A 20,667-nucleotide genomic window follows, 5' to 3' on the forward strand; every position below is an offset into this window, starting at 1 on the left:
AGAGGTATCCTGTGGTTGCTTTAGGGGCAGTTAGAGATCGGCTGCAGTCACACAGAAATCGCTCTGTCAATGTCCACAAAAGTCATTTAAAATGCTCCAATGTCGTTTTAGGGTCTATTACAGTCTCTTACTATAGGGAGAGGTATCCAGTGGTTGCTGTAGGGGAAGTTGGAGATCGGCTGCAGTCACACAGAAATCGCTTTGTCAATGTCCACAAAAGTCATTTAAAATGCTCCAATGTCGTTTTAGGGTCTATTACAGTCTCTTACTATAGGGAGAGGTATCCATTGGTTGCTGTAGGGGCAGTTAGAGATTGGCTGCAGTCACACAGAAATCGCTTTGTCAATGTCCACAAAAGTCATTTAAATGCTCCAATGTCATTTTAGGGTCTATTACAGTCTCTTTACTATAGGGAGAGGTATCCAGTGGTTGCTCTAGGGGCAGTTAGAGATCGGCTGCAGTCACACAGAAATCGATCTGTCAATGTCCACAAAAGTAATTTAAAATGCTCCAATGTCGTTTTAGGGTCTATTGCAGTCTCTTTACTATAGGGGGAGGTATCCAGTGGTTGCTGTAGGGGCAGTTAGAGATCGGCTGCAGTGACACAGAAATCGCTTTGTCAATGTCCACAAAAGTCATTTAAAATGCTCCAATGTCGTTTTAGGGTCTATTACAGTCTCTTTACTATAGGGAGAGGTATCCAGTGGTTGCTTTACAGGCAGTTAGAGATTGGCTGCAGTCACACACAAATTGCTCTGTTAATGTCTACAAAAGTCATGTAAAAGGCTACAAATGTTTTGGTATTGCTGTGCAGTGCAATAAAAAGGAGGGGGGGGGGGGGTTATCCACAGTATAATATACTTTGTAGAAAGCATATTATAGTGTATTAGCACTATTATTGTGCACTGTGCAGCATTGTGACAGGTGTGGTGGTGAGACTGAGTGTTTCTGCAGCAACACTACACACAGTGACAAAAGCACTTATAATGTATTATAACTGGTGTGATAGACCAATTGCCCCCCCCCCCCAATGCCACATATTAAAGTGGGGTGTTATCTGAGTAAACTTTTTCAAGTGTATTTGTGTCATGCAACAATGTTGCCTAGTTTGCTGAGCGAAGTCTGGTACACACCAAAAAGTTGGCCTCTTGCTGTGTAAACAGTGCTACACACAACAGTTACTGACCAATTATTTGTAGAACTGATGTAATAAACCTGTGGCCCCCCAATACCACATATTGAAGTGGGGTGTAAACTTTTTCAAGTGTATTTGTGTCATGCAACAATATTGCCTAGTTTGCTGAGTGAAGTCTGGTACACACAGCGCCTAACTCACTGGCCAATTTTTTGAACTGGTGTGCTACACCAATGCTCCCCCCAATGCCACATATTGAAGTGGGGTGTTATCTGAGTAAACTTTTTCAAGTGTATTTGTGTCATGCAACAATATTGCCTAGCTGGCTGAGTGAAGTCTGGTACACACAGCGCCAAACTCCCTGGCCAATTTTTTGAACTGGTGTGCTACACCAATGCCCCCCCCCCCCCCAATGCCACATATTGAAGTGGGGTGTTATTTAACAGTATAATTTTCTAAGAGTGTATTTTAGTCCTGCAAAAATTTGGCCTCTCACTGTGTAAACAGTGCTACACACAGTGACAACAGTTACTGGCCAATTATTTGTAGAACTGGTGTAATAAACCTGTGCCCCCCCCCCAATGCCACATATTGGAGTGGGGTGTTATTTAACAGTATAATTTTCTAAGATTGCATTTCAGTCCTGCAAACATTTGGCCTCTTTTGCTGTGTTAACTGTGCTACACACAGTGACAACAGTTACTGGCCAATTATTTGTAGAACTGGTGGACTGACGGACCGGCAGATAGGGAGGAGAGGCAGGCAGAACTTGCATTGCACAAGAGGTACAAAGCAGACTGCAAATGTATCAGGAGCGAGCCATCAACCATGTACAGTCACATCTGGCGCTCCCAGGTAGCTGGCACATGGCTCCGCAGTGTGTGCTTTTTTTAACCACTTAAGCCCCGGAAGATTTTACCCCCTTCCTGACCAGGGCCTATTTTGCGATTCGGCACTGCGTGACTTTAACGGACAATTGCGCGGTCGTGCGACACGCTGTACCTAAACTAAACTAAACTAATAAGACGTCCTTTTTTCCCCACAAACAGGGCTTTCTTTTGGTGGTATTTGATCACCTGTGCGATTTTTTGATCATGCACTATAAACAAAAAAAGAGCGACAATTTTGCAAAAATAACAATATTTTTCACATTTTTTATATGAAATTCCCAAAAAAAATGTAAAAATCAAAATTTTTTAACATTTTAGGCCAATTTGTTTTCTGCTACATATGTTTGGTAAAAAAAAATTGCAAAAAGCGTATTTTGATTGGTTTGCGCAAAAGTTATTGCGCTTACTAAGGGAAAGATTTTTGTCATTTTTGTTGTGTTTTTTTTTAACGAGTAATGGCGGCAATCTGCGATTTTTTTTGTGGGACTGCGACATTGCAGCGGACAGATCAGACCCTTGACTGACATTTTTGACACTTTTGGGGTTACCAGTGACATTACTACAGTAATCAGTGCTATACATATGCACTGTTACTGTAAAAATGACACTGGCAGGGAAGGGGTTAACTTTATTGGTGATGCAGAGGTTAAGTGTGTCCCTAGGGGCATGCTTCTAACTGTGAAGGGATGTGGCTAGTGGTGTAACAACAGAGACATACGATCCTACATAGCAGGACCGTATGATCTCTGTTCTTACACAGGGGAGAATGACAGGCGGCTTTGTTTACAACGGAGGATCGTGAGTGGCTGGCCGACATCGGGTCCGCCGAGCACACGCGCGGGGGTGTCCGTGAACGAGCGGGGGCGCGCCTCCGGTGGCGCGCGCTTGCCCCCTAGAGGCTCACAGGTGAGCGACGTAGCCCTACGTCGCGTTGCCTGAGGGGCTGACTGCCGCAGTAAATATACTGACGGCAGTCGGCAAGTGGTTAATGTGTCCGTTGCTGACATCAGTGTTGCCATCTGCAGCCTTTGCAGTCAACGCATAAGTCGCGGTAAGCCCAACACTCACCTAGGGACAACCGCCTTAAAAAGGCACCTGAAATCCCATCACCAAGCCCAGTGGGAGCAAAACTGTCAGAACCCACAAAGCCACACTCCATGCTCTCACCGTAAAGCCTCTTCTCCTTCTCCTTCCCCTGTCTCCTCACAGTTGTCCAACACTCCACCTTCCATGATGCCGTCGTCACGTTGTTCTGGAAAAAGGCAGGCTTCTGTGGCTCAAATGTTGAAGCATAAAAAAAGGTGTCCGACAGGTGTCCCACTACATCGGGTTAACGGCCGATGTGGACGCTCTGAGGAGTGATGAACCCCTGGACTACTGGGTGGGCAGGATTGACCTCTGGCCAGAGCTTGCACAATTTGCAATGGAACTGTTGGCTTGCCCCCCGTCCAGTGTCCTGTCCGAAAGGACGTTTAGCGCAGCAGGGGGGGATCGTGACCGATAAGCGCACTCGCCTAGCTCATGACAGTGTAGACTACCTCACATTTATAAAAATGAATAAGGCATGGATGTCTGAGGAATTCAACACATGTGACCAGTAAACCAGGTTTCTTCGAAATTCCTCATACCAGGCCACAAATATCCGAAAGACCGCCCTCCACCCACAACAATTCCTGGTCCTTGGCTTCGCTAAATACAGCGGCATAAAAGGCATTTCATGTCCATTGAATGGCTAATTTTTGCAGCCTATACAGGCCGACACTTACTGTTCTGTGTACTGTGAGTGCCTACTGTACCTCTAGCCATCATATACTACGTTCTTTGCTGTCAGTTCAACCTATGTGAGCTAATTTTTGCGGCCTCTTCAGCCTGCCACCAACTTGTGTATACTGTGAACGCCTACTGTACCTCTAGCCATCATATACTATGTTGTTTGCTGTCAGTTCAACCCATGTGAGCTCATTTTTGCGGCCTATAGAGGCCGCCACCTACTTCTGTATACTGTGAACGCCTACTGTACCTCTAGCCATCATATACTACGTTCTTTGCTGTCAGTTCAACCCATGCGAGCTCATTTTTGCAGCCTATACAGCCCGTCACAAACTTGTGTATACTGTGAACGCCTACTGTACCTCTAGCCATCATATACTACGTTCTTTGCTGTCAGTTCAACCCATGTGAGCTCATTTTTGCGGCCTATACAGCCCGTCACCAACTTGTGTATACTGTGAACGCCTACTGTACCTCTAGCCATCATATACTACGTTCTTTGCTGTCAGTTCAACCCATGTGAGATCATTTTTGCGGCCTATACAGCCTGCCAGCAACTTGTGTATACTGTGAACGTCTACTGTACCTCTAGCCATCATATACTACGTTCTTTGCTGTCAGTTCAACCCATGTGAGCTAATTTTTGCTGCCTATAGAGGCCGCCACCTACTTCTGTATACTGTGAATGCCTACTGTACCTCTAACCATCATATACTACGTTCTTTGTTGTCAGTTCAACCCATGTGAGCTCATTTTTGCGGCCTATACAGCCCGCCACCAACTTGTGTATACTGTGAATGCCTACTGTACCTCTAGCCATCATATACTACGTTCTTTGCTGTCAGTTCAACCCATGTGAGCTAATTTTTGCTGCCTATAGAGGCCGCCACCTACTTCTGTATACTGTGAACGCCCACTGTACCTCTAACCATCATATACTACGTTCTTTGCTGTCAGTTCAACCCATGTGAGCTCATTTTTGCGGCCTATACAGCCCGCCACCAACTTGTGTTTACTGTGAACGCCTACCGTACCTCTAGCCTTCAAAAACTACGTTTTTTGCTGTCAGTTCAAACCATGTGAGCTAATTTTTGGAGCCTATACAGGCCGACACTTACGGTTTGGTGTACTGTGAACGCCTACCGTACCTCTAGCCATCAAAAACTAATTTTTTTGCTGTCAGTTCAAACCATGTGAGCTAATTTTTGGAGCCTATACAGGCCGACACTTACAGTTCTGTGTACTGTGAACGCCTACCGTACCTCTAGCCATCAAAAACTAAGTTTTTTGCAGTCAGTTCAAACCATGTAAGCTAATTATTGCAGCCTATACAGGCCGACACTTACGGTTCTGTGTACTGTGAACGCCTACCGTACCTCTAGCCATCAAAAACTAAGTTTTTGGCTGTCAGTTCAAACCATGTGAGCTAATTTTTGGAGCCTATACAGGCCGACACTTACCGTTCTGTGTACTGTGAACGCCTACTGTACCTCTAGCTATCAAAAACTAAGTTTTTTGCTGTCAGTTCAAACCATGTGAGCTAATTTTTGGAGCCTATACAGGCCACCACTTACTTCTGTATACTGTGAACGCCTACTATACCTCTAGCCATCATATACTACGTTCTTTGCTGTCAGTTCAACCCATGTGAGCTAATTTTTGCAGCCTATACAGGCCGACACTTACTTCTGTATACTGTGTGAATGCCTAATGTACCTTCAGCCACAGAATACTACGTACTTAGCTGTCAGGTAAACCCATGTGGGCTAATTTTTGGGGCCAATACTGGCCGACACTTACTTCTGTTACCTGTGAATGCCTAATGTACCGTCAGCCACAGAATACTACGTTCTTAGCTGTCAAGTAAACACATGTGGGCTAATTTTTGGGGCCTGAAATGGCCGACACTTACTTTTTTATCCTGTGAATGCCTAATTTTTCAGACTGGAAATGAAAAACAATGGGCCTGTAAAGGTTCCGCCAAATTGTGGAATGGATGCGGACCCATTTTACAGATGTGTGATTGGACCCTATATGTATTAGACAATGTATTTACCGGCTGCTGTCAGTTCTGGCTGATTTATGAAAAAAAAAAAAAAAATTTTTTTGCTGTAAAAAAAAAAAAAAAAAAAAAAAATTTAGGGCAACTTTTTCAATTGCAATACTTCTGTTATGACATTGTCCATGTGCTGGGACTATTTGTGCACAGCTAGTACGTCTTTTGTGGCTGCAAATTTTTTAAAGTTCGCCTCCCATTAAAGTCAATGAGGCCCGCCGTGAACTCGCGGTTCGCGGACTTTTGAGAAAATTTGCGGCTGGCGTTCGCGAACCGCCCCGGCCGATGTTCGTCCATCACTATACAGGATACGATTCACTGAATAAATATTAACCAAGCTCTCATCCACCCACCCAAAAAAGGAAGCTCTGCTTGTTTGCTTCCTTTGCCCCTCCATTGCCACATTTGGCACCTTTCAGGAGGGGGGAGGGGAAACCTGTCAAAAACCAGGTACTCGTTCCCATTTCTGGGTAATATCGCCGCAATCTTGTGCGGCAATCTACAAAATTATGGCCCCTCCTCCTTCCCTCCCTCTGCTGTCTTCTGGGAAACACACAGGTCCCAGAAGACAGCGGGACCATTCAGAAAGCGTAGCGCAACTCGCGCATGCGCAGTAGGAAACTGGCTTTGAAGTCACAAAGCTTCACTTCCTCTATCCCTTAGTAAAGATGCCAGCGCCTGCACCCTGAGCCGATGGACAGATCGGCTTCGGGTGCCGACATCGTGGGATCCCTGGACAGGTAAGTTTTCTTATTTTAAGAGTCAGCAGCTACAGTATTTGTAGCTGCTGACTTTTCATTTTTTTTCCCCCCAGACTGTTGCTCCGCTTTAAGTGAAACGTGTTTAACACAACCATTAAAAATATAGTGTCCATTTAAAAAAATCCAGATGAACACCACAGTGTCCTTTAAAAGTTCCAAGTGAACATTGCAGTGATTTCACACTAAAAAGTGACCACTAGTGCCTCTTCTCCACCGACATATAAGCACACGGCCCACTCACCGGAACTCTATGACCCCTATTACAGGCAGTCAAAATCAGCATTTGGGTATATCGTGGTACGCTTAAATTATCCACTTCTTTTAATGTTAGGTAACCTCTCAAACTGGACCATCAATAAATGGCACTCCTGCATTTATAATCTCTCATAGTCAGACTTGTGGTTTGCGCTGTATGGTAGGCTCAGTGTTTCATTAGGCATTGGTGTTATGGGTCCATATTAACACCAATGCCTAACTTCCAGAACTTCTTTTGGACAACAGGCGTCCCACAATTCTGTTTGCATGATTAGTCGGGCGACAATCTCGGCAAAATCACGCTGCCATTGGAAGTGACAGGGATTGCAAGCCCGTCCCATGATTTTCAGTGATTGGGGATCGCGGGCAGAATCGCAGTGATCCCGCCTGCGATTCGGGACGCCTAGATGTGAACAGAGCCTTAATGATAATGGTAAACTGGAAAAATAGAAAGGATGAATCTCCCTAATGAGGGCACAGGCAGCAATAAAAACCAAATAGGTGTTCTCATACCTCTCCACCCTATCCAAAACGAAAAAAAAAAGGTTTTCTTTTAGTTATGCTTTAAGTAAGTACAAAACATCTTTATAGTGAAAGAAAATAATATCAAAAATCACACACATACAGTGCCTTGCAAAGTATTCGGTCCCCTTGAACTTTTCGACCTTTTGCCAAATTTCAGGCTTCAAACATAAAGATATAAAACTGTAATTTTTTGTGAAGAATCAACAACAAGTGGGACACAATCATGAAGTGGAACAAAATTTATTGGATATTTCAAACTTTGTTAACAAATAAAAAAAACTGAAAAATTGGGCTTGCAAAATTATTCAGCCCCTTTACTTTCAGTGCAGCAAACTCTCTCCAGAAGTTCAGTGAGGATCTCTGAATGATCCAATGTTGACCTAAATGACAAATGATGATAAATAGAATCCACCTGTGTGTAATCAAGTCTCCGTATAAAGGCACCTGCACTGTAATAGTCTCAGAGGTCCGTTTAACCACTTTACTACCAGTCACGTAACCTCTACGTCATCAGACTTTGCGGGGTTATACCGGGATGATGCCTCTAGCTAGAGGCATCATCCCGGTACCGTTGTTTGAAGCCGACGGTCGGCTTTCCGTCGGTAACGATCGATGCGGCTCGGGAGCCGCTCGATCGTTACCCGGGGGGGCGGGAGGGGACGTCCCCCCCCTCCCGCCGCCTTCCGCGGCTTTGCTCGGGGCTACCGTCCCACCGGGAGCCCCGAGCACCCAGCCGGCACGTCCGCCGGCTGGATGGAGTCCCGATGAATGCCGGAAACGGCATCGATCGGGTCTCCGATGACGTAACCCGGAGGCGGCGTCCATGACGTCACGTCCGGGTTACTGTGCTGCAAAAGGCGGCAGATTTGAAAAACGGCTGTATGCAAAAATGCCGTTTTCGGCGTTTTGCATACAGGGAAGTGTAGTGGAGGGGTCTAGGGTCTTTTAGACCCTCGATCCCTCCATAAAGAGTACCTGTCACGACATATTGCTGTCACCAGGGATGTTTACATTGCTTGTGACAGCAATAAAAGTGATCAGATTTTTTTTTTTTTAAAAACCTGTAATAAAGTTTAAAAAAAAAGAAAAAATAAATAGGAAAAAAAAAAAAAAAAAAAAATTTAGCCGTCCCCGTCACCGTTAGCTCGCGCACAAAAAAAAACGTATACGCAAGTCGAGCCGCAAATTAAATCGCTGTTCAAACCACACATGTGAGGTATCGCCGCGATCGCCAGAGCGTGGGCAATAATTTAAAAAAAAGAGCTACACTCTAACTCTAAACTGGTAACCGTTAAATAAATTTAAAGCGTCGCAGATTGAGATCTCTATTGACCGTAGTTTGTCGCCATCCCACGGGGGGGCGCAATTTTAAACCGTAACATGTTTGGTATCTATTTACTCGGCGTGACATCATCTTTCACAATATACAAAAAAAATGGGCTAACTTTACTGTTTAGTATTTTTTAAATGCAGTGAAATGTGATTTTTCAAATTTTTTCCAAAAAAATGGCGTTTTAAAGACCGCTGCGCAAATACCGCGTGACAAAAAATTTTGCAATGACCGACATTTTATTCTCCAGAGTCTTTGCTAAAAAAATATATATAATGTTTGGGGGTTCTAAGTAGTTTTCTAGGAAAAAATACTGGTTTTAACTTGTGAACAAAAAGTGTCCGAAATAGGGCTGGGGCTAAAGTGGTTAAAGCGCAGAGAGCATCATGAAGAACAAGGAACACACCAGGCAGGTCCGAGATACTGTTGTAGAGATGTTTAAAGCTGGATTTGGATACAAAAAGGTTTCCCAAGCTTTAAACATCCCAAGGAGCACAGTGCAAATGATAATATTGAAATGGAATCAGACCACTGCAAATCTACGAAGACCTGGCCGTCCCTCTAAACTTTCATCTCATACAAGGAGAAGACTGATCAGAGATGCAGCCAAGAGGCCCATGATCACTCTGGATGAACTGCAGAGATCTACAGCTGAGGTGGGAGACTCTGTCCATAGGACAACAATCAGTCGTATACTGCATAAATCTGGCCCTTATGGAACAGTGGCAACTAGAAAGCCATTTTTTAAAGATATCCATAAAAAGTGTTGTTTAAAGTTTGCCACAAGCCACCTGGGAGACACACCAAACATGTGGAAGAAGGTGCTCTGGTCAGATGAAACCAAAATCAAACTTTTTGGCAACAATGCAAAACGTTATGTTTGGCGTAAAAGCAACACAGCTCATCACCCTGAACACACCATCCCCACTGTCAAACATGGTGGTGGCAGCATCATGGTTTGGGCCTGCTTTTCTTCAGCAGGGACAGGGAAGATGGTTAAAATTGATGGGAAGATGGATGGAGCCAAATACAGGACCATTCTGGAAGAAAACCTGATGGAGTCTGCAAAAGACCTGGGACGGAGATTTGTCTTCCAACAAGATAATGATGTGCAAAACTGATAGAGACATACCCCAAGCGACTTACAGCTGTAATCGCAGCAAAAGGTAGCGCTACAAAGTATTAACTTAAAGGGGCTGAATAATTTTGCACGCCCAATTTTTCAGTTTTTTATTTGTTAAAAAAGTTTGAAATATCCAATAAATTTCATTCCACTTCATGATTGTGTCCCACTTGTTGATTCTTCATAAAAAATTACAGTTTTATATCTTTATGTTTGAAGCCTGAAATGTGGCAAAAGGTCGAAAAGTTCAAGGGGGCCAAATACTTTCGCAAGGCACTTTATATAAATACTCTTCTTCTACCAATAAAAAAGGCAATGTTGTATTTTTTATTTGTGAATAAGGGTATTTAAATATGTGTGTGATTTTTTAATACAATTTTCTTTCAATATTTGACATTTATAAAGATATTTTGTATTTATTTAATGTAACTTAGTTGTTTTTGATACACCACGTGTGTCCTGTGAAAGTAGCTTCCCTTTGATTGGTATACCAGTCATCTTTTTTCTTTTGTATTAATACCGATGCTGCAAGGAGCACACTGACTTAGTCAGTTGGCAGATTTCTACGGTTTGAACCATTTTACCTCTTTATTAGCAATAAAAACTGACAGCGGTTCTAATCCTTCTCCACTGTAGCCATCCCACTGGATATCACATGAGATAAAATACTGCATGGTTTAAGAGATAAATACTGCATATTTTTGGAAAAATACCACATGCGACATGGTATGTGGCATTTTTTTAATTTTTTTTTTTATATTGGTAGATATGGCTTTGTGAATGCAGCCCATTGTCCTTTTGGATGAAGTGGATGACCTATATGCTCTTGATTGAAAGCTCTACAGCTGTTTTACTCAATCAAAGATTCGCTGGAAGTAATTAAGGGAATTTTGTTACTTTGAGAGAGTGCCACCACTATTGTTTTATAGCTTTTACATCCTTATTGTTTCTGTTTATTATGTGTTATAGGTTCTCTATAAGTAAGTTTACATACATACAGTATTTATACTTTAGGATGTATTCATACATTCCCCTCATCTTGGGAGATATATAAATATATTTTTAATAGGTATACTTTTTTTTTTTTTAAATCTGTGTTGTTTTTATAATTTTGTAATGAAATGTTTTGCATTTGTTAAGGTGGCTGCATAAGAGTCATACAGTATCTCATTTTTGTAAATATTTTATTATATCTTTTGATGTGACAACACTGAAGAAATTACACTTTGCTACAATGTAAAGTAGTGAGTGTACAGCTTATATAACAGTGTAAATTTGCTGTCCCCTCAAAATAACTCAACACACAGCCATTAATGTCTAAACCGCTGGCAACAAAAGTGAGTACACCTCTAAGTGGAAATGTCCAAATTGGGCCCCAAGTGTCAATATTTTGTGTGGCCACCATTATTTTCCAGCACTGCCTCAACCCTCATAGACATGGAGTTCACCAGAGCTTCACAGGTTGCCACTGGAGTCCTCTTCCACTCCTCCATGACGACATCACAGAGCTGGTGGATGTTAGAGACCTTGCGCTCCTCCACACAGTGCTGTATCTTGGCCTAGGCAAACAAGGCCCAGGCCTAGGGCAGCACTTTGCAGGGGGTAGCAAAAAAGCTGCACCCCGCGCAAAAAAACCCAAAAAAACAGCCTCCCCCCTGTTCCCGCATGAAAAGGGTCCCCGCCGGCTTGCGCTACACTTTTAGTATAGTACCAGTCTTATGGGGCAATTGGGCCAGGGGCAGGGTTCAGGAGGCAAATAAGTCTGGCACCCGCATAAAGCACTCACACTGCTACCTGCCGTTATGATAATACCGGTGGATGAGGACATTTAGGCGGATCGTAGGCCGCCAACCACACTTAATACAACTGGCCTGACAGCCGTCAATGCTAAGTGTGGCACTGCAGCTTAATGCTCCGCCTACCCTCCTCTGCCCCCAGGTATGGCAGGCATCATGTCATTAATATAATTTCATTTCTTTAAACATCCTTGTCCTTGAGCGAGCATATTGAATTGCATCATATATAATTAAGACTTTTAATTGTATATGATGGCAATAATATTTTGGACCTGCTTACCTCATATGTCCTATCGCAATATGTCACTGGGTTAGTAAGATTACTCCTTTATTATAATATATTTGGACTTGTATTCCTGCCACTGATTATTTCATGTCCTAGTCAATATACAAATAAGTGAAATATTCCTATAAATACAATCAGTGTAAGCAAACACAAGTCCAAATATCTTAGGCTGCACTAATGGGCACTGATAGGCTGCACTGGGGGCCACTGATGGGGCTGTACTGATGGCCACTGATGAGGCTGCACTGATGGGCAGAAATGAGGCGGCACTGATGAAGCTACACTGATATGCTGCACTGATTAGGCTGCACTAATGGGCAGTAATATGGCGGCACTGATAAGGCTGCACTGATGGGCACTGATGAGGCTGAACTTATAGGAACTGATGAGGCTACACTGATGGGCACTGATACACTGTGGCTGTGGCCTGTGGTTTATAGATGACAGAACGGGTCAGAATCAGGAAGGGGTGTGGCCTTTAAAGGAAGTGGTGGGTCATATTTAAATTAAGGGGTGCACAAGTTTAGTCAGGCCTAGGGCAGCACAAAACCTAAATACACCACTGCCTCCACATTCCGTTTGAGGATTCCCCACAGATGCTCAATAGGGTTTAGGTCTGGAGACATGCTTGGCCAGTCCATCACCTTAACCCTCAGCTTCTTTAGCATGGTAGTGGTCATCTTGGAGGTTGTCATCATGTTGGAATACTGCCCTGTGGCCCAGTCTCCAAAGGGAAGGGATCATGCTCTGCCTCAGTATGTCACAGTACGTGTTGGCATTAATGGTTCCCTCAATGAACTGTAGCTTCCCAGTGCCGGCAGCACTCATGCAGCCCCAGACCATGACACTCCTACCACCATGCTTGACTGTAGGCAAGACACATTTGTCTTTGTGCTCCTCACCTGGTTGCCGCCACACACGCTTGACACCATCTGAACCAAATAAGTTTATCTTGGTCTCATCAGGCCACAGGACATGGTTCCAGTAATTCATGTTCTTAGTCTGCTTGTCCTTTCTTGTGCATTGGCTTTCTTGTGCATCGTCTTTAGAAGAGGCTTCCTTCAGGGATGACAGCCATGCAGACCAATTTGATGCAGTGTGCAGAGTATGGTCTGAGTACTGACAGGCTGACTCTCCACCCCTTTAATCTCTGCAGCAATGTTGGCAGCACTCATACGTCTACAGTATTTCCCAAAGACAACCTCTGGATATGACGCTGAGCACGTGCACTCAACTTCTTTAGTCGACCATGGCGAGGCCTGTCCTGAGAGGAACGTGTCCTGTTTAACCGCTGTATGGTCTTGGCCACCATGCTGAAGCTCAGTTTCAGGGTCTTGGCAATCTTCTTATAGCCTAGGTAGAGCAACAATTGTTTTTTTCAGATCCTCAGAGAGTTTTTTCCCATGAGGTGCCAGGTTGAACTTCTAGTGACCAGTATGAGAGAATGAGAGCGATAACACCAAATTTAACACACCTGCTCCCTATTCACACCTGGGACCTTGTAACACTAACAAGTCACATGACACCAGAGAGGGAAAATAGCTAATTGGGCCCAATTTGTACATGTTCACTTAGGGGTGTACTCACTTTTGTTACCAGCGGTTTAGACATTAATGGCTGTGTGTTGAGTTATTTTGAGGGGACAGCAAATGTACAGTTATACAAGCTATATACTCACTACTTTACATTGTAACAAAGTGTCATTTCTTCAGTGTTGTCACATGAAAAGATTGAAAAGATATATTAAAATATTTGCAAAAATGTTTGGGGTGTACTCATTTTTGTGAGATACTGTATATACTGTATGTGTTTAGTGCATTTTCTTTTTTTTTTTTCATATATTTGAACTTCTATGGCAGCACTGTAAGGTAGATATTTAGAAGAAGTGGTCCTTAATGGTCAGAAACTGCAGACAGTATACAAGAGATGGTCAGAGACTGTAGACATGATACAAAAGATGGTCAGAGACTGCAGACATGGTACAGAAAATGACTAGAGACTGCAGATATGATACAAGAGATGGTTATAGACCTGATTAAAAAAAGGTGGTCAAAGACTGCAGACATGATACAAGACATGATTAGAGACCGCAGAGCTGATACAAAAGATGATCAGAGACTGCAGACCTGATACAAGAGATGGTTAAAGACTGTGGACATGCGGCAGGAGACTGTCAAAGACTGTGGAAATGCTATAGGTGTGGTTGGAGACTGAGGTCATGCTTTAGGAGGCAGTCATTGACTGGAGATATGGTACATGAGACTGCTAGAAATCACTCTCATAACAGGGCAATAGGGAAAAACAGATTAGTGTCTGCAGGGGCCCCCGAGGGGGCACCAGGGATACACAGTATGTGAGGGGAGATATCTGGGATTCAGGGAACACAAAATAAAAACTGAAGTAAAATTATTAATTTAATATACTGTTTAACCACTTGCCGACCAGCCGCGGTAGTTTTACGGCAGCAGGTCGGCTCTGTCCCGCAAAATGACATACCTGTAGGTAGCTTCGCGGGACCGCTATTGGGGGCACGCACCCACTAATTGGCTACAGGGGGAGCAAATCAGCGGGTCCAGCGGCTGCGATGTCCACCGGGCACCCGCGATCGCTCCCCGTGGAGACAGAACGGTGGTCTGCCATTGTAAACACAGCAGACCACTGTTCTTTCAGTAATAAACACAGGGATCCTTTGTTCCTCTTATTTAGGAACACAGGTCTCTGTGTTCATGCAGCAAGCCCATCCCCCACACAGTTAGAAAGAACCCCCTAGGGATACATTTAACTCCTTGATCGCCCCTGGTGTTAACCCCTTCCCTGCCAGTGTCATTAGTTCAGTAACCGTGCATATTTTTAGCACTGATTACTGTAGTAATGTCACTGGTCCCCCCAAAAGTGTCATAAATGTGAGTTAAATGTCTCATCTGTCTGCCGCAATGTCCTAGTCCAGCTAAAAATCGCTGATCGCCACCACTACTAGTAAAAAAATTTAAAATTAAAAAAAATGACAATCTTTCCCCTAGTTTGTAGACGCAATAACTTTTGCACAGACCAATCAATATTCGCTTAATGGGAATTTTTTACCAAAAATATGTAGCAGAATACGAATTGGCCTAAAATTATGAAAAAATTAGATTTTTACATTTTTTTTATTGGGAATGTTATATAGCAGAAACTAAAAAGAATTGTCGCTATATTTTTTTGTTTATAGCGCAAAAACAAAAAATCGCAGAGGTAATCAAATACCACCAAAAGAAAGCTCTATTTGTGGGAAAAAAAGGACATCAAATTTATTTGGGTACAGCGTTGCACGACCGTGCAATTGTCAGTTAAAGTGACACAGTGCCGTATCCCAAAAAATGGCCTGGTCATTAAGGGGGAAAATCTTCCAGTCCAGAAGTGGTTAAAAGAAGAAAATGGCAAGCATTATAAGCTGACAATTATGCATAAAGACAAAAACAAACAAACATTCGTAGAGCTGGTTTACATGTGTCGTTATACTGCCGCTCCTCTGAAAAGTTATCATCAGTGAACATGAATAACATTGATTATCTCGATACAATGGGTGGTATTATATAGGTAGCAAGTGAATATTGACCCTGAAGTTGATGTGTTCAAAGTAGAAAAAATGGCCAAGTATAAGGTTTTGAAGTGACGTTGACAAGGGCCAAATTGTAATGGCTAGACAACTGGGTCAGAGCAAATGTACAGCTCTTGTGGGATGTTCTTGGTTTACAGTGACTAGGACCTACCAAAAGTGGTCCAAGGAAGAAAAACCGACAAACAGGCAGCAGGGTTATGGGCAGTCAAGGTTCATCAATGCCCGTGGAGAGTGAAGGCCACTTGCGTAGTCCGATCCATTAGAAGAGCTACTCTAGCTCAAAATTGCTGAAAAAGGTAATGCTGGTTTAGATAGAGAGGCTTCAGAACACACAGTTCATCGCAGTTTGCAGCGCATGGAGCTGCATAGCCACAGACTGGTCAGGATGCCCATGCTGACCCGTTTCTACAGCCAAAAGTGTATACAATGGGCACATGAGCATCAGAACTGGACCACGGAGCAATAGAAGAAGGTTGCCTGGTCTGATGGATTCAAGAATGGTTTGAGCAGTACAACAACCAGTTTAAGACTAGTTCTGATTTGGCCTTTAAATTCCCAATCCTCAATCCAATTGAATACCTGTGGGATGTGGTGGAAAAACAAGTCCAATCCATGGAGGCTCCACCTTGTAATTTACAGGACTTAAAGGATCTGCTACTGACAGCTTTGTGCCAGTGCCAGATACTACAGCACCCCTTCAGAGGGCTAGTGTGGTTCATGCCTCGACGGGTTATGGTGGGTGGCCATAATGTTATGACTGATTGGTATATAGCAGGGGTTTCCAAACTTTCTAAACACAGTGTCAGTTTACTGTTCTTCGGACTTTAGGAGGGGCAGGAGGGTAGCCAGTGGAAGTAGGAAATGTCCTGGCATCAGTGGGGGTAAACAATGCCCCATCTGTAGTATTAGGGGGAGGAATAGTGTCCCATCATTGGTGCCAGTGGATGAAATAGGGCCCCATCTTTGGTGTCAGTGGGAGGAATAGTGCCCCATCATTGGTGCCAGTGGGAGGAATAGTGCCCCATCATTGGTGCCAGTGGGAGGAATAGTGCCCCATCCCTGGTGTCAATGGGAGGAATAGTGGCCCATCAGTGTAAGTGGGAGGAATAGTGCCCCATCAGTGTAAGTGGGAGAACACGAGCCCCAAGGGCAGGATAAAGGCTAGCAAAGGGCCGCACCTGGCCCGTGGGCCACAGTTTGGAGACCCCTGGTATATAGCACCTGGAACAAAAAAAACAAATTATACTTGACATCATGGTTCCAAATGCTGTATACATTTCAACAAAACTTATTAATGCTTACTTTTTAAACTCACCCATTGTGTGCTGTGATGATTTTATAGTCTCCTGTAAAATATATTTTAGTTGATACTCATAAGGGCAAAGAACTATTCGACTTTTCTTCTGGATTGCATATATCTGCCAAGATACTTCATAAAAAGGATTTTGTACATTCTAACACATCTTTGCTCTAAGAACCCAAGACTGTGAGGTGTTGACAGTTTTCAATATTGTTGCTGAATTTATTTTAGGCATTCATTTTGAGCATACGCTAATACTGCAAAGGGTTGAGTAAGAGTCTTTGTTTCTGTAATATGTGTGATTGTCTATTTATAATGTTTAGTATTTTCTTCTTTTAGAGGATATAATAAAGATAAATTTACTACAGTTTTTTTTTTCCTGTTTCCAGATCTCTCCATTTTTATATTCTCTGATAAAATGGCTCCTGTATCGGTCTCTGTATATAAAAAGAATGATGATCAGATAAAGCTGAACTCCAGGCAAACAGCTAAATACACAGATTAAATACATCTCGGAGAGTTGTTTTACCCGCTAAATAAGTTGTATTTTTGGCCATCCAAGTTTCATTTTTACAAAGCTGTGTCACACAGCACAGAACTGTCTGGCATTGCAGGAAACCTGATTTTTCTCTTCTGCGGTTTTACTAATAGGTCTCCTTTTCATCACCACCCTGTGACTGGACAGTGAAAGGAGAAGCAGCATACTGATGAGATCATCTCTATGTGACTCTGCTCTTACTTGCTATCCTTGCAGTACAGCACACCTGATTAACTCCTTGGGCTACTTTACCTTCCTCCTTTCTTAGCTGTGCTGTACAGCAAACAGTAAGATATGGCTACCAAGTCAAATTCAGATACTTACACTGCCATCATTTAAAAGAAAAAAACAATACATTAAATGATGCATTAACCACTTGCCGACCGCTTACCGCATATATACTGCGGCAGTGTGGCTCTCCCAGGCATAGGTATACGTCGGTTGCCTGGTGGCAGCTAGGGGACGAGCACACGCGGGCAGCGGGCAGGCAGCTCCAATTGCCACCTGACACCCACGATCATTCCCCGCTGAGAGAGAAGGACAGTCGGCTATTGTAAACACAGCCGACCGTCCTTTTCCCTGGGATGATCATGGAGCCCATGTGATCATGCTATATAGGATCACATGTCTCTATGATCATTTCAGAAGCCATGCCCCCCAGTTAGAATCACTCCCCTAGGCTCACATTTAACCCCTTGATCACCCATAGGGTTAACCCCTTCCCTGCCAATGGCATTATTACAGTAACAGTGCATAATTTTAGCACTGATTACTGTAGTAATGTCACTGGCACCCCCAAAAGTGTAAAAAAATGTCAGTTAGGGGGTCCGATCTGTCTGCCGCAATGTCGCAGTCCCGCAAAAAATCGCAGTTTACCGCCATTACTAGTAAAAAAAAAAACAATAAAAATGACATAAATCTTTCCCGTAGTTAGTAGACGTGATAATTTTTGTGCAAAGCAATCAAAATACGATTATTGTGATTTTTTAATCAAAAATATGTAGCAGAAAACAAATTGGCCAAAAATGTTAAAAAAAATTTGATTTTTAAATTTTTTTTGGGATTATCATATAGCAGAATTTGAAAAATATAGTTTTTTTTTCAAAATTGTCGCTATTTTTTTGTTTGTAGCACAAAAAATAAAAATCACAGAGGTGATCAAATACCAGCAAAAGAAGGCTCTATTTGTGGGAAAAAAAGGACCTAAATTTTGTTTGGGTACATCGTCGCACAACCGCGCAATTGTCTGTTAAATTAACGCAGTGCCGAATCGCAACATAGGGCCTGGTCAGGAAGGGGGCAAATCCTTCCCCTCTTAGGGCCCTTTCACACGGGCACTCCGTATGTCCGCAAATCATCCTATTTTTTTTGCGGATGATTTGCGGACATAATGTAAGTCTATGGCATTGCGGATGTCAGCGGAATACCATCTGCTGACATCCGATTTTCTTCCTGTCAGTTCTGTTCCGTTTTTTGGAACTGAACAAAACCCTATTTTTGTTCCATTCAAAAAACGGAAAGGAAGGAAAATCGGATGTCAGCGGTGTCATCCGCTGACATCCGCAAACCCCCATAGACTTACATTATGTCCGCATATCATCCGCAAACGGATGGGATGATATGCGGGCATACGGAGCGGATGACAGAAATGTCATCCGCTCCGTGGAAAAAAAAAAAAAAAAGGACTGCAGCGGAGCTCTCACACGGAGCGGCCGTGTGAAAGAGCCCTTAAAGTGGATAATGACTACAGAGTTACATTAATTCATGGGTTTTTTTTTTTTTATATCTGCATGGAGTTTAGCTTTATAACTAACCATTAAGACAGTTAGACCTGTTCTGTTTGTCAGAAAACAAACAGAATATGTTGTAATTTAGTGGTTATGATGGGATCAGGACGTTGCACAATTGAATGACTGTGCGTCAGTGTTGATTTATTTACCTTTCAGCCAAAAATAAAAGGAGGACATATATTCAATCATGTCCCAACAAGCCATGGAACGTTGCCATTTTGCAAGGCCATGAAAAGCCATATGAGGTTGACAGATTGGTATGTTACCTCTGTTAGGTTGACAAAGTTAGGATCCCCTAGCAAAGTTCTCTTAGCATAAGCAAAGCGGAAAGCTTCTACAATGCGATGGTAGGTCAGTCCCAGAGATGCAGGTTTTACACTTTCGCTTGTAAAATTAAAACCTGGTACAAAATAAGAAAAGATAGAAATAAAAAAATATTAAGTTCTATGTCAGTTTTTACATAACTCTTGTATTATGCAATAATCTTTAATGGCAGTACATGTTTTTTTGCAGTGCAGGATCTGCATGCCAGTAGGGAATAACTGTGGTTTTATGCTGGACACTAATTAGCGCATGCTGTTACAGATAAGTAACTAGAGCAGAGTCTCACCCTTCAGAATGTTAAGAATAAGGCCAAGGACAGGACCACTCAAGGGAGCCTTAGGACTGATTAGGGTGAAGTCACCGATTTGATACCGAAGTGGATTCTCGCTAATTTCAACGGTATAATTTTTCAGATCCTCTTCTGTAATTATCCCACCTGAAACACAATGTAATAAAATTGAGTAAGATAGATCCTCACTAGGCAAGTAACCAAAATCACCAGGTCAATTTGGCAGCACATTTTTTTACATTTTTTATTTACATGGGGGAGATTTACTAAAACTGATGAACACCGAATCTGGTACAGCTGTGCATAGTAACCAATCAGCTTCTAGGTTTTATTCTCACAGCTTTAGGCCGGTTTCACACAGGCTCTCTCTGTAATGCACATCTGCCTTTTTAGCAGGGGATCTCCCCGCTGATCAGGCAGATGACAGGTCTGTGTCTGCTCTGCTATGCAGAGCGGACACAGACACAGCCCTGCTGTTCTCTATGGGGCTGTCAGATGGAAAATGGACCACCTGTCCATTTCCATCCAACTGTTATTCGATCCGCTGTTTTTGACGGACAGAATCGGGTCAGATGCCGGCGGGTGTCAGTGGACACGTCCGCTGACATTCACCGCTCCATAGAGAGCTATGGATGTTACTATCAGGTCCGCCTGAAAAAGTGACAGACGGAACTGATCAGACAGCCCATGTGAAGCCAGCCTAACTGAATAAGCTGAAGTTAGAAGCTGATTGGTTACTATACACAGCTGCACCAATATGATGTGCACCAGTTTTAGTAAATCTCTCCGACAGTACTGAAATACTGCACAGCAATTAACAAAGGAGAACTGGGGAAAAATATTTGTTAGAGACTTTGAACCATCAATGACATACCTGTAGACAGTGGTGTAGCGTGGAGGG

General features: G+C 43.1%; 1 protein-coding gene across 4 annotated transcripts in view; it reads right to left on the bottom strand.

Moving 5' to 3' along the window:
• Nucleotides 1–20,667, bottom strand: part of GGT1 (gamma-glutamyltransferase 1) — a 247,420-nt gene that overhangs the window by 27,282 nt on the left and 199,471 nt on the right. For all 4 annotated transcript variants that reach the window (XM_082255909.1, XM_082255907.1, XM_082255910.1 and 1 more), the window contains exons 7-8: nucleotides 19,764–19,913; nucleotides 19,420–19,553 (exon numbers count right to left, since the gene is read on the bottom strand). In XM_082255909.1, the coding sequence (XP_082112035.1) occupies nucleotides 19,420–19,553; nucleotides 19,764–19,913 (284 nt within the window). The remainder of the gene's footprint in view (nucleotides 1–19,419; nucleotides 19,554–19,763; nucleotides 19,914–20,667) is intronic.

This window comes from Pelophylax lessonae (genome assembly GCF_965119305.1).
Source record: "Pelophylax lessonae genome assembly, chromosome: 1".
Classification (NCBI taxonomy): Eukaryota; Metazoa; Chordata; class Amphibia; order Anura; family Ranidae; genus Pelophylax; species Pelophylax lessonae.